The sequence below is a fragment of the Limulus polyphemus genome, unplaced genomic scaffold, assembly GCF_000517525.1.
Source record: "Limulus polyphemus unplaced genomic scaffold, Limulus_polyphemus-2.1.2 Scaffold1792, whole genome shotgun sequence".
In the NCBI taxonomy this organism is placed as follows: Eukaryota; Metazoa; Arthropoda; class Merostomata; order Xiphosura; family Limulidae; genus Limulus; species Limulus polyphemus.
This window is the reverse complement of record NW_013667402.1, coordinates 1-15,688: the sequence shown is the minus strand read 5'-3', so window position 1 is coordinate 15,688 and position 15,688 is coordinate 1. Positions and strand designations below refer to the sequence as shown.

The 15,688-nt window shown below is 28.8% G+C and overlaps 1 protein-coding gene across 1 annotated transcript in view; it reads right to left on the bottom strand.

Annotated features, from left to right (window-relative positions):
* Window positions 1-14,552, bottom strand: part of LOC106464949 (lon protease homolog 2, peroxisomal-like) — a 55,359-nt gene extending 40,807 nt beyond the window's left edge. The window contains exons 1-6 of the mRNA XM_013925123.2: window positions 14,376-14,552; window positions 11,659-11,710; window positions 9,294-9,340; window positions 7,731-7,805; window positions 6,963-7,148; window positions 2,800-2,947 (exon numbers count right to left, since the gene is read on the bottom strand). Of these exons, the coding sequence (XP_013780577.1) occupies window positions 2,800-2,947; window positions 6,963-7,148; window positions 7,731-7,805; window positions 9,294-9,340; window positions 11,659-11,710; window positions 14,376-14,482 (615 nt within the window). The 5' untranslated portion in view covers window positions 14,483-14,552. The remainder of the gene's footprint in view (window positions 1-2,799; window positions 2,948-6,962; window positions 7,149-7,730; window positions 7,806-9,293; window positions 9,341-11,658; window positions 11,711-14,375) is intronic.
* Between the last annotated feature and the right edge of the window lie 1,136 nt (window positions 14,553-15,688).

The following is a 15,688-nucleotide window of genomic DNA, read 5'->3' as shown; positions in this document are numbered from 1 at the left end:
AAAAGCAGCTATATGATAACAGTGATGGCAGCCTGTGATATGTTACTTCCAAATTATTTTACAATTTCTTTGTAGCACTAAAAGATGCTAAAGAGTTCATGTAAGCATAAAGATCTGATAGTGATACATTTCAGTAAAAATATTTAGATATATTTTGAAATATGGTAGTCATGTGTTGAATAATAGTAACTTTGTGAATTAACCATGAATGATATACTGACTGCTAGAGCACAGACTTACAAAACAATTTATTTTTCTGGTACATTCTTAGTTTGGTGATGTCCCATAATTATTATTATGTGTTCAAATGCATATATTTATTTTCATAGCCTTTTAATATTTAAACTTTTCTCTTCATAAATGTTTGAACTTTTTGCATTTTTTTCAACTTTTTAAAACTTTATAATCTTAAACTTTTTTCCAACAACTAACAGCTGATGCCTTTTCATTGCAGATGTGGTAAATTAAACAACTTTTGATAAGTAAAGGAATACTTACATTGAGGTTACTACACACAGACTACAAATATATATGTGTATTATACACACAAATCATTTCTACATCACAGGCTTCCCTAGCCTCCAAATGAAAGTTTTTTCAGGAGTTTCCAGGAAATTCTTTGATAAAATAGTGTCAGAATAACATTACAGAACCAAACTTTATGAAACATTATATATATATATATATATATATATATATGAGCAGATTTCTGTGGAGGAGAAAATCGTTTTTCATAATGATCTTAAAAGACTAGCAAAAACTGCATGATCTGTACTTGCATTATACAATTATAATATTTCATTGTAATAAGGCTGAATATACTCCATTAATATAAGAAGTGTTGAGTGTTTCTCTTTAGAAATCTCAGCAATCTAACGCATCTTCTCTTAGAAATTAGTAAATACATCATTATTTATTTTGCATTTAGTTCATTTTATCTCTAAAAATGAACATGGTAAATAGTATTAAAATTACATTGTCACTCTAGCATTAAACATTACTGACAAATGAATGTAAGAGCATTTAAAGATTCTTCAGTTTATGAAAATTTTAATCATTATTTGTAGGCCTTCCTCCTTTATCACATAATGCCAATGGTCTATCATATATTACATTATGTACCTAGTCTATTACTTGTACTTAAATTTTCAAAGAAATTTGATGTCATTATAAAACTTATCTTTCAACTTTCTTATTTAAGAACCCATTTAAAAACAAAAGTGGCAGCTATGTAGCAGCAGGAACGAAGATATGGTATACTGAGGTGAATGAAAGAAGTATTAAAGATGATACAAATTTTTACATTATTTTGCCTTTGCAACTACTTCATCTTGTTGTTCATACAAAAGTAATATAAATAAAAATCGTATTGCTACTTTATTTTGAAATATCTTTCATTTCTGGTAAAATAAAATAGGAGTAGGCCATTATTACATTTGTATTTATTTAGTTAACCCATCACACAAGTTTAAAAGATGTATAAGTCATTAATTAGATAGGTAGTTAGTTAAGCAATATGTTGTTTCACATTCATCATGGTTAAAGTATACCCTGACAGAATTGTTTCAACTTACACAACTAATAATTTTATTTCACCACCATGTACACTGAAATGTCTACTACACAATAAGAAAAAACTTCATGGTATAACAGATATTACTAAATAGCAAATAACAAGCAGATAAAAAACTGACTTGTATAACATTATATATGAAATTTGACAAAAGCAAAACTCAGAAAAGTGGATGCATGCTTCCCTCATAAATGTTAAGGGCCTAAAGTTAAGCCTACAGTTGAAAGCTCATGCCAAGCAACAAAACATTCAAATATGGCAAACTGTTACTATACAAACACAATAAGGATTTTTTCGAGTTTCCAGGATCTTCCACAAGTTTTGAACAATTTTCCATAACCTTCAATGAAAAGATTTTATTTACAGTATTTCCAGTTCATATGACTGGATGTTTTACCCAGATTAATTCTCACTTTTGAATGTTTTATAACATCCTTATATGTAACTAAGCAGTGACTATCTGTTGTGACTGTACTGAGTTGCAAGTTCTGCACTATATGGCCTTTATACACAGGTCTACTCTTACTGGAGCTGAATGATACTGGTTATATTGAACAGTTATTCAGTTTATAAAAGGTTCTTAACATTACAAACAGGTAGTCAGTAATATATGTTTGACTATGCAATTATGCTTTATCTTATGTTTCTTATTAACATAAGAAAAATTAATCATTTTGTACTCAAAATTAAGTTTAGCATAAGTATTCAACTTACTTTCAAGTAACACTAATGAGAAAATAAAGTGCTTCCTATGAAATAATTGGGTGGATGTACCAACATATGCAGTAATAAACGTTATGAACATATAAATTCATACAAAGAAATCACAAACCCTGATATATGTAATAATACTGGCAACAATTTATAATTTAGACTAAACCATTTTTTAAGGTTGATTGTAGTTCATTTAAAATTAGTTTTATTGTAAAATTGAGAAATAAGTAACTGTTTCATGTATAGTTTTGTTGTTTTAGAATTAGATTTATCTTTCAATTTGTAAATAGTAAATATAAATATACTACTATAATCAATGTTCATCAGGAAGTCTGTTCTCGTATTTCTATAAAGCATTTATCCACCTAGATTTGACTTAACACATTGTTCTTCAACAAGTCAAAGAAAAAATAGTGTTATTAACATATACCAACTAGAAATTTATTTCTCTCATGAACAAAAAAAAGTGCAATAAATATATAATTAAGGTGTGATGAACAAGATCTTCTTACCACTTTATCAATTTCATCTAGTAAGAAAACTGGATTTTTTGTTCCTACTGTTTTCAGACCTTGTATGATTCGTCCAGGCATGGAGCCTATGTATGTTCTTCTGTGACCTCGAATGTCAGCTTGGTCACATACACCACCAAGAGAAATTCTGCAAAAGTATCATACCAGTTCTGTGTCTAACACTTACATTAATTGTGTCTCAGTTTTTCAAACCTTCTAGTCAGCTTAAAAAACTTGTAATTCTTTGGCTAAATTCTATAACAAATACAACCATTTGTTAGGACTTTCATCAACTATAATTGTGTCAAAAAAAAACTTTGAAATCATATAAAGTATTAAACTGATTAATGACAGTTAGTTTTTCTTCAATAACCAACCAGCTAACCATTAACTTAAGTGTTTTGAATTTTTGAATTACTAATTTGTTATTGTTGTAGTTGGTTTTAATTTAGACATTGGTACTGTTCACTAGAGGGAGTTCTGATATGACACAATGAGTGCATGACATCAGAAATTTCCTTTGGAATTTGGGAAATGATTTGAATGATAAAAAAAACAGAAAATAAAACAGACTAAAGTAGATTTAGTTGTTGAATTGATTGTTGAGTTAGCAAGTGTATTAATTAGTAAGTGATGAGCATTATTTGTGAAGTGAGGTGAACTTTTAAAACTTATGGTACATGAAAGAAAATGCTTTCTTTTTTATTAAATGGACTAGACAATGTATTTTTTTTCACTGAATAATTCAAAATAGCCAACCCAACAAGAAAAACTGTTACAACACTGGTGTCAGAAATGTAATTATTTTGAATAAAAAAAAAATCGATGATATATTTTCAGTTTAATGTTTATGTACCACTGTTTTTTTTGTATAAAAGGACTGTTAAAAGGACTTTCCAATCCAGAAAGGAAGCAGTACTGTAGGCTATGTTTTTAACATTTTAATTTGGACATTTGTATTATTCACTAGAAGGAGTTTTGATTTGATGTGGTGAACATGCGATATCTGGAAGTTTCTTGAAGTTATTAATGAAATTATTCAAAGAGTATAAAATTCCACTTACATTATAATTAGTTGTTGGATCAATTATTGAGTCAGAGAGCATTTTATTCATTTTTGTCTGTTACTTTACTTTCGTGATTTTTATATTTGTGTTTCAGCAAAGCACAAGAAATACAGAAGGAGCTAGGAAGTAAGTGACTAGCATTATTTTTGAAGTGAAGCTTACCATTCAGAGAATTTGTAGAACTTGCAGTAGAAGAAATAAAATGCTAATGGAAAACAAACACTTGTATACTTACTTGATGAAAGTTGGGTTGTCTTAATATATATAAATTTTTAATACATCTTTCACTAGGAAACAAAATAACAAAATTCCTATGTTGACCAAGTCTAAATAAAAATACAATCATGGATATAAAACAGTAAATTAAGAGTTCTAACACAGTGAAATAGTTTTGTTTTTGAGATGTAAAACTAAGTTTTACATTTCATTTCTAAAACTCAACTAAAATGTCTATAAACTGTTTAAAACAAATCACTACTAATAATAAATCTACACTTATGCTGTTTTGAATAAAAAAATTAAAGTAGTACCAATAGCTCATCTGAAGATTTTTAAATCCAGTTATAAATGACCCCTTAAAAAAGAACAACTTGACCAGAATGTCAATTCTGTTTTTCAGGATAGAACTTTAATTATTTCTACATTTTATGTCTTAAAGTTAGCTAAAATGTCTCTCTCCTGTTCAAAAATAGTACTATAAATAATAAATATGAGCTTATGCTACTTTTTTAATAAAAAATTAATAGCTATACCAATATTTAATCTTGAAGGCTTTTGAATTTAATTAAAAGCAACACCTTAAAATGAAGAACTTGATCAAAACTCCTAAAAGTTACTTCTAAGCAAAGAAGTTCTGTCAACTGGACCAATCTTGTAGTGCACATATCATAGACTATTTACAGAATTGCATTCAAAATTTAATTAAACAACTTTATTATCAATGTATGACAATAAGTTTTGCATCAAAATATAGTTTACAATTCACCTTTTAAATATTTATCCAAATTTCAGTGTCTTAATTTCAGAAGGAAATATTTATAAAAAATCTTTTGTCATTGGTCACATTCACCCATTTATATTTTGTAACTTGAACAATACAGCTTCTATAGTGTCTAACTAACTAGAAGCACGAACTACACAAAGTGAAAAGGAGAAATATAAAGTTCAACCTTCTACTTTCTAGACTCTCTAAGATATCAATAAATCTGTGTAACCAATTATTACTTACACATACCTGTCTGATGGATGTGTTTATTACCAACATAAAGAGCATATTGTAATATAAAGGACTAATATGCTTGTTTATTTTGTTTTGGTGGGTAAAGTCAGTATTTCACAAGAAAAGCTTGGTATGTGTTGAGTAAAGTTGTTGTTCCAAGCAGCAATGGAATTTTTTAACCTATTTATAGCTTAAGAAAATAATTATGGTTACTGACGCATATCCTCAATGCCTAATATTAGTGCTAAATTTCTTGTTTTATATGTACATTTTTATTTATTGTTATATATTTTTTTAACAAAAGTAAATAAAATTTAAAAAATAGAAACTTATTAATTTAGATAAGAAACTTATGCCCATCTGTTTCTATGCATGACACAAGGTTTTAGTGAGTTTCATTCAAAATTGAATTAAACTACTTTCTTTTCATGATATACCAATAAATATAGTATAATAATGTAGCTAATAATCCATATTTTAATAGTATATAAGTTTTAAGTTCTTACTTTTATAAGGCAATATAAAAAGAAATCTAGAATTTTCCCTATTGTGAGAAGGAAAAGCATAATTTTTATAGCCTTCAATCTTACTAGGTTACAGAGCCATGAAATAAACAACCAGAACCCTCTGCCATGCCTACCTGTCACATCCTCTCTTTCAGAAACTGACAATAGTTTTTCCTGGTGTTCAAAACTATATTATTTATGACCAATAGAAAGCCAAGGTTTTCATATATCAAATGACAGTTCAATCTTTATTCTCATGGGAAACACATTGACAAGTTTAGATGAATTCCTAATGGTTCTTGTCACATGGTTAGAAAACCAAAAAATTGTGATAGTAATGGGACATTCTCTGCTTTTCTCACATCAATATTCTGTATCCTATGGTGCATTATTTAATCAAATAAAATAGTACTTAGTGCACCACTACCATTAGTATAAAAAAGTAGGGTTAAGCATCATCAACACGCAACAGCAAAGAAAAGAAGACCCAAGTAAGTAAATTTTTTTTTGTTTGATAGTAATGGGACATTCTCTGCTTTTCTCACATCAATATTCTGTATCCTATGGTGCATTATTTAATCAAATAAAATAGTACTTAGTGCACCACTACCATTAGTATAAAAAAGTAGGGTTAAGCATCATCAACACGCAACGGCAAAGAAAAGAAGACCCAAGTAAGTAAATTTTTTTTTGTTTTTCATGTGTATTCTTTATTTATTATCATAAAACTAACTAAAATGGAAAAACAGGAAACTTTTCTATATCAGTTAAGTTTAAATTAGGAGAAATAAATAATAATATTATTTCACGAGGTACACTCACAATTAGCTCGTGTATATTGTAATTCGACAACGTAACAAGAGCTGCATTATTGATTTTATTTCAAATTTTTCATATTTTCATTTCAGTGTACACAAATGATTTTGCTACATTTAGTGTTAGAGTAGAGAAAATAAGAGATATAATAAGTATTATCAAAACAAATTTTGGTATATATTTAGGAGGTTCTAGAAGTTATGCAAATGAAATATGAAAAGTGTAAGATGAAAACAAATAATTTCATTCTCAACATGAAAATTACCTTTCACTCAGAATGACTCAGTAAAGGCTTTGTAAATTGATAGACAAATCTTTAGTAAAAACACGATTAAAATATCTAATTTTTGTGTACAACATATTTGCAATGTTTACTAAAAGCTTGCAAAATTTTGTGAAGATACACTTAGTACTTTCTGAGTTATAATGTGTCTTGTTTCATGGTTACAAGGCTGGCCAAGTTGACCAAGCTTGAATACATAGGGATAAATGAAAAGAAAAATATAAAATATTTAGTCAAATAATTTAGAAATTGGTATTGAAACACAGATATACCTGTGGAACTCTCGTCCAAGAGACTGAGCAATAGATCGACCTACGCTAGTTTTTCCAACTCCAGGGGGCCCAACAAAACACAAGATTGGGCCTTTCAAAGACTTTCTCAGTTGTCTGACAGCCAGGTATTCTAAAACACGTTTTTTCAGCTTTTGCATACCATAGTGGTCTTCATCCAAATCTTTTCTATATCCAAAATTATAATTATTAAAACATAAGAATTAGATATATTGCAATAACTCATAAAAACTAAATTATGAATAAAAATATGTAACAGGTTAATGAAGATATTTTTGTAGATGCTACCAAACATTTCTCACCAAAATCGAATTATATATATATATATACTTGTTTCAAAAGGAACCTTAATAATATTTATGTGGACATTTTGTTTTGTCGGGAAAACCAAAGACATATGCCTAAAGTGGACACTAACAGAATTAATAAAAATATCTTTCTTTATTTACTATCTTTCAATAGTATCTTTCATTACAGATTTCTTCAAAAGACTGATGCATTTGCTTTCCAGAGTTATTAACTTCTAAACATTTTTAATTCTTAAAGAGCATAAGTATACAAAAACTGCAAATTTGTATTCAATAGACAAATTATATATAATATCTATTATATTAACTTTTGTTACATTTATTTTAAAAATTGTTAAAACTAGCCATTTGATAGCTAACAACTGGCTGACTCTTATAATGTGTAAAATTAATCTTCACTAAGATGTCTACTCAAAAGAATTTTACTTGAGTATGAACTCACCGGGATTTAGTAATGTCCAGGACTTCAGAAGAAACTTTGGACCATGGTAATTCTGTCATTAACTCCAAATAATTCCTGTTAAAATAGTGACAATCTCTTAAAAATTTAGTAAAAATGTAAGACAGAAATAAAGAAAACTATGAATTACTTAGTCTTGATTTTAATATCTAAATATTTAAAAAAATTTAATCCTCACAATCTCGCCTACACTGAACATCTACTGGGACTTGAAAATTTTTATTTACAAGTGGTTTTTACATTCAAATTAATAATAGCACTGAATTACTCTAAAATTAACTATAAAATATAATTACAAATTGAACTTTTAAATTAACAATCTATTTAATTTTATTGTGTCATTCTTTAATATCTAAAGAAATGCACACTGATTCAAATTACTTTTTTTATAAAAGAAACTGCTGGTTACTTTGAACAGATTAATGCAGACAATGGTTAAATGAAGATAACTGCTATATATAAAACATTAGTTACAACTGTGAAAAACTAACTAATAAAAGTACAAGACAAACTATGGTCTAAAAATATCAAACAAAAACATTTGCTTGGATAAAACTAATGTTATAGTCTGCTATATGTAAGGTTAACTTCATTTCACAGATTCACATAAATAATTTTGTTGATAATTTATCTATAACAGAATCATCCAATAAAGCATGTGAGTGCTGGTAAAATACAGATGAAAGGCCATTTAAAGGCATTTGGTAAAATTAAAATTAACTGTACATAGACGTATTTGCCTTTTATTAAGTTCATAGTCATCACATCATACAAGATCAATCTATGGTTAAGCAAACACTAAATACATCAGAATAATTTCTTTAGCCACATAACTTCAGATATCCACCAAAAAATTGTCTCATTTACTGACTGTTCTTGATCATTTCCATCACATCGTGATAAATATTACATTTGTCAAGCAGTGTTGAAAACAACTTTAACATTCTAGACAATAGGATCCTCGGGAGTTCAATCAACTGAAAAATATAGCTGTTATTTTGGTCCTTACTACTAGTACTGCTACATGTTTATGTGACTGACTTTAGATGTCACTTCATACATACATTCATTTGACCTGAAGGTTATGAAAGCTTTAGCTTGCTTAACGAGGAAGTTCAAACACATAAATTTGTTTTCTAGGATTGTTCAGGAATTCAACCAATACCATGGTAACAACATTTATCTTCTTTAAGGGACCTCATTGTTTCCACACAATTTCTCAACTGAATACACAAGAAAAACATAGAACCAGTCACTGACCTATTATAAAAGTAATGATCTACATAAATGGTTAAACTATATACTTAACTTTATCTGACTGAATTAACACTATTTCATATCAGATACTGGTAATAAACATGTTAATTGTGCATGCAATCCAAGTCTATAAAGAAACTAAGTTAAGAAACTGAATAGATACAACAGTTAAATAAGTGAAAAAAAGTAATACCATAATTACCCTTTTTTTTCTAATCCTAAAAAAATAAAAACATAACTAGAATACAGAAAAACAAGTGCAAGATGAAACCTTTCCTGAGCCTTTACCTTGTCATAGCATGTTCTGGCATATGTGGTGGCATTTTTTTCAGTCTCTATAAATAAAAGGTTTAAATAGTTTTAGTATTCTCAATTCCTTCATATTACACAGTTCTCATGTTAAAAATATAAATAAAAACACAGAATCCTAGTATTATATGTCTTTAAAGTACGTAACAATCCATACTCAGTATCTTACTTAATTTCCTTTAAAGAAAATTAAAATGAAACCCCAACTAAGCATCATGAACTACTGAAAACATAATAGATTAACTAATTGTAATATTTTATTAATTTTTGTAGGAAGTTTTTTTATTTATCCACTAAACCAAGAATATTCAAGAATGATAATTACAATGAAATAAAACAAACACTTCTAATTTTCAGTATTATCTGAATTTTTTAAATTGATCTCAAATGACAAAGAATTTTACTTGTTTGAACAATGTTTATGTAATATGTATTTTCTATTAATCCCAACTTTCCTAAAACAGATGTGATACATAGGTATTTTAGTCTTCAAAAAAAGTTAAAAATAAACTTTTCATAAAATGATTTATAGTGAACAAGTTAATTTGATATCATAATTTGTTTGTTTGTTGTTAAGCACAAAGCTGCACAAACGGCTATCTGTGTTGTGGCCACCATGGGTATTGAAACCAGATCTATAACATTATAAGTCCACAGGCTTACGGCTGAGTCATTGGAGGGTACTACATCAGAATAGCTTTCTTGAAGTGATAAACGTTTTTTTTTGTTCAGTATGCCCATATGTGAATCAAGAACTAAAAATTTTAAATCAGAAGAGTTAATTTTCTCAACAAATTAATAAAACAAGTTATTATATTTATGCTTAAAAAAAGATATTACATGTGTTAAATCTAATTCTGACTAAGGCTTTATTTTTATTTTTTTTTATTTGAACAATAAGCAAACAAGCTATATTTTTTACTATACTAGTATCACAAAAGAGTTAATTACTTACACTGACATACTGCTTTATAAGTACTTTCATGAAATCAAGCTGATCCATCTTTTTCTTAGATAACAGATTAGGCTCAGAACAGTACAGATTCCACAAGATGCCAAAAGATGTATACTTCAGTTGTAGTAAATTCAATGAAAATATTTGTTGGGAAATGGTTCACAAATGTTGGTGCATGTGACATTTAAGCTGATCATTTCAACTAAAATCCAGTGCTTATGTTAGCTAAAGAGTATGACTGAAATTATTGTTATGCTCTTTAAATTAATTTCAGATAATAGAAGTGAAAGGAATTGTTGCATCATCAACTTGAAAAAGCCCTTATCCATCAGGGGGAAATACAGCATCATAAGGTGAAAATGAGTGGCATAAGGATCACGTACTCTCTAAATATTATTCATCTCTTCAAAAAAAATCAAAGGACCCCAACTCCAGCTTTGAGAACATTCCACAATATCAAACTAAATCCAGCAGCTTGAACAATGCCTAAAAAGATTTTGCTGTATTTGTTGTAACATCAATAAGAAAAGAGCATCATGTGAATCATCAAATCATGTAGCATGCTTTCAGTCATTCATTGTTCATACTTTGCTCTTTGAGCACCACTGAAGTAATACCTTGCTGTTTGTATCTGTGACAAGTAGTTTTACTGTGCCATCAGTACGAAAAGAGCATCACATAAATCATCAGTTCATGTACCATGTCTCCAGTCATTCATTGTTAATACTTTGCTCTTTGAGCACCATTGAAGTAATACCTTGCTGTTTGTATCTGTGACAAGTAGTTTTTGGACTGGTTGTTATTTGCCATATGATAGTTCGTGAAACATCATTCTCATAGTATTATTAGAAACTATCAAATACTAACAGTGTTGAAGGTATTAATCAACTGAGTTATAATCTATTTTGTTGAGTTACAAGCAGATGGCAGACGCAGTGTTTCTGTGGCCAAGATACTGCTTTCAATTACGACTGTTGAGAAACACCGATGACAGACTTATTTAAGTAGCCAGTCAAAGACATAATCTATAATAAGATGTTCATGTTAAGCAGGCACCTGTTATCACACCCTTTTGAAACATGCAAATTTTTGCTCTCACCCAGTAATTTGTAGACAAACAACAATATGGCTACATCTGTACATAAACAGGATTCAAGCAATCACCTGGTCCATCACATGATTAGTTTACTTATCAACTTCACATAAATGAAAAGTTGGGGGAGGGGGACTAAAAAAGTGGCCAATCAGTGTAACAAAAAACTCAAATCTGGATTACAACTGTGCATATTATAGCAATTTTATTAACAAAAACTAGTTCACAATTGAGCTTACTGTGAACTTGACAAGACAAGATTACATAATACTTTGAATTGTAAATGATTACCTTACCTGCAACTCCTTTACTGCAACCTTCTGGACATAACTTGGCATTCCAGCAGCTCTATGAATCACAAAGAAAACAGAATCAACAGAAGGCTAGATTGCTTTACAAATTTACTGCAAAAACTGGGCTCGCAAATTTGTTCATTGTTGTAATTAATTTTAGTAAGTACAAGATGTCCTCATAATGTATTTGTTAAGAGAAATAATATTTCTTCTTCACTTCAGAACTGCAAAGAATGATTTTAACAAAGATAATACAAGAAAATTATAATTAGTATTTGGTCAGAAAACTAAATCAACAAGAAGTTTCCTCTAATACTTAGTGCCTTCATCTCATGTTTTAAAAGTGTTTTTGAAACACTTAATAGGATAGGTAAACCTGTCAACATACTTTTACAAATACGTGTATCAAATAAATAAAGAAGCTTGTTAAACACGTGTACACATTCAAGTTGTGTAAAACACATACAGATTAGAAGTATACAAAAAAAGGCTGATTTGACTGTTATGACTACTAAATGTATCAGAATTTGAAATATTACTACATTTCATCTTGAAAAATTTACTCAAAAGTGGACAAAGTGTTCCTTTAGAACATTGTAAAAGACAGCAGTGGATAGAATGTAATTCAAAAACTTTGTGAGGCTATAGTAGTGACTGGCAAGGTTGTCCCTTGAGGAAGCTATCAAAATATAGATTAGGTAAACTATCTTGTTAATGAAACTTTTGGTAATAGTAGTTGGTGGGTTGCATCTACAGAAAGAAAATCTGAAGTACCTGAAAAGAAGATGTATTACTGGACAAAACAAAAAGAAGGCAAATCACGATATCAATCTAAGATGGAAAAGTTAGATAATAAGTATATATTATATCCTACAACAATAAACTGAAGGCATAGCAATCAGTATAATTCTTAATAAAAATTACAGTGAGACAGGTCCTAAAAACAATGTTAAAATTCTGCAGGATTGTCTTCACAATGTCTGCGATTCCTATAAAAGAAAATGTGATAAAAATGAGGACAAAAATGACAGAATTAATCAGCATACACTGAAAGAAAAAAGTTAGAAGCTTGCAAAGGTACAAGTAATGTGACATTCAACTCTACAACATGAAAGAGATCCTACTGTCTACTGGCATTTCCATGAACATATGTGTGGAAAAGGTACAAATTACATAAATGAACACAACAATTTTAACTTTGCAAGTGACCTACTAAACTACACAATGAGAAAAAAATATTTTAACAATGTTCATTTTTCAACAACATTAAAAACAAACATTTAACAAAAACTTTGCTATCAGAGTTGTTGTTTTGTGTGATAAGAAGTTGGATAAGTCAAGATAACATAAAAAAATGAACAAATCTGGTTTATGAATGGCAAAATACCAGTATATTTCAAAATATATCAACAATTTTTAATGATAATATTAACAAAAAAGAAAGGAATGTGCAAGACAAACATAGTGAATTGTGTGTTGTTCTATGAGGAATAATTACTAAGCTTTTATGTCATTTGATATGAGTGAGAATGATGAATGATACAAATATTCATTTGCAAAGACTGAATAATGACACTGTGCTTCATACTGCCTAGTCTATGAGTAGATCCTAAATGAATGGAGCCAAAACAACCATTAAGAATTAAATACAAGTGACTTTATGGAGCTTAGTGCAGTATCAGAAGAGAAATGGAAACTAAATTGAAAGATAACAATATGCTTCTACCAGTACAAGAGGTTGTATAGTTATTAAACAAGGACATAAAAGAAAATTTAGATGTTTACACTTCTGTTGAATGTACTACTGCCAGTGTTTGATGGCATAATTCTTCTTATAAACATCACAATCTTTGCCTCTCAGCAGTTTTGTGCAAACAATTCTTCGAAGATTTTGTATATTATTTTCAGAAATCTCAATGAAATAACTTGTACTTGAAATGCAGTTCTCTTTCACAAGTAAGATATTGACAATTATGATGATTTGTACAAGTGTATTTTATTTAAATAAATAATGTACCAGTAACTAGATTTTTAGACTGTACTTCAAAATCAATACATTTTGATAATGGTAGCTATTAACTGTATATTATTCTCACAAATTTTAAAGTAACTCACAAAGTTTAAATAATTTGTGGCAACAACAGGATGTGATATATAAACAGATGTATATTTTTTTTTCTTCAAAAATATTCTTAGATTTGAAAATAAAGGTATTTTTAACAGGGATTTGACAGTGATGAATTTTTTGCACACAATAGAAAATATTTTGATAGGTGTTGAAATTATGTAAAAATCATATGAAGATTTGACATTTAAATATTAGTATTATGCAATTAATTACAATTTACACAACTTTACTGCTTTTGGGATATTTAAGTGTAATTTCAGTTCATTACAGAGATTAAAAAAAACTTGAAACTGTGTATTAAAAACAGCCAAATTTTAAGTTGCGTGAAATGTCACATATATATTACTGGTATATAAAGTGGTCAACTGTTGTTACTAAAAGTAAGAATCAACCTTAACTTAAGATATGATTTATGATGTCCTTCTATAAAAACTGTTGTAAATAGTATTGGGATGGATTTCCCTTGAAAAAACCAAACAGATTAATTTTAGACTGTTAAAAAAAGTTTATTCATCTTCATTTGATTATTTTGATATATAGATAAAACTGTTTCCTATCAGGTGTTATTCATATAAATTAAACTCAAACTTACTTTATTTTTCGTTCCAACAAAATAATATCATCCTCTTCCATATCTTCATCATCAAAGTCAAATTTTTGACGATTACCTCGGATTGGTACAATCTTTTCCACTTGCATAGGTCGTGTTATTCCTCCATCTTTCTTGGAGTTCTGGAGTAGTTTGATATTCTATTGGAGAGCAGGAACACAAACACAAATATTTTCCCACAAAATATACTATGTATAACTCAAACAGGTAATATATATATATATATATTCAAGACTTTGAAATATGGGTAAAAGGTAAACTGTTCACAATAGATACTACATTATTAAAAACAATTAAAGAACAGTTAGAGTTTTCTATATTCTAGCTATGACAATACATAACCATTACTATTGAATAATGTCACTGGCACCCCAATTTAATTTTTGTGCAAGACAAGTGTTAGATGACCAGTTTTATGTTCTACTATGCAAGTATTTATTACTCGAGTCAATGCCCACAACTACTCCTTTGGTACTATGCACTTTGCAGCCTAATAAAATTATCAGTGAACATCTGTTAACCCTTTCAAGATGGGTCACAGGTGAAAAGCCATGTCATCTCATTTGTTGACTCACATTAAACATTTTATTCAACTACTATTTCATGATTTTATGTCAATAAGTTTGGTATCAAACTGTAGATTATAATTCGAATTTTAATACTATACATTACCCAATTTCTTAATTTAAAAGTAAATATTAAAAAACACAGATAAACATTGATTTTTGTGTGTCGTGTGGTATGTTAAATGCAGCACTGGTTCAAATTAGGTTTGTGAAGTCAAAATACTAAGTCTATAGTTTCATATGAATTAGAACCTCAAATTATCGATATTGACAAGCTAGAATATAAAACAAGACCGTCTTATCTTTTCTATTTGCTAAGATATTGCTCATGTAATAAATCAAACACAGTGGCACCCTGCCAACCTCTTTCCATTTTAGGAAATGCTTCCTTATATACACTTACTTCTACATATGACATGAATAACCAATTGGAAGCTAAGAATGTCCCCTAGTGGCTTTCTCAGACATTTTTTAGATTAAAATCATCTTAGTTACTAAGCTTGTTAAATTATAGTGGAATTATATGGTATTGATGTAGTAATTTATGATTTTTTTAGTTATTCAAATTTATATATGTTATGTATATATAAAACCTAAAAACATTATTTTGTTTCATATCCTCCACATGCAAACATTTTTAAAGGCTTAGCAATCTATGTAAGGTTGGTTGGTTGGTGTTTTATGGCGCAAAGCAGCTAGGCTATCTGCGCCAAACAACCGGTAAAAGCA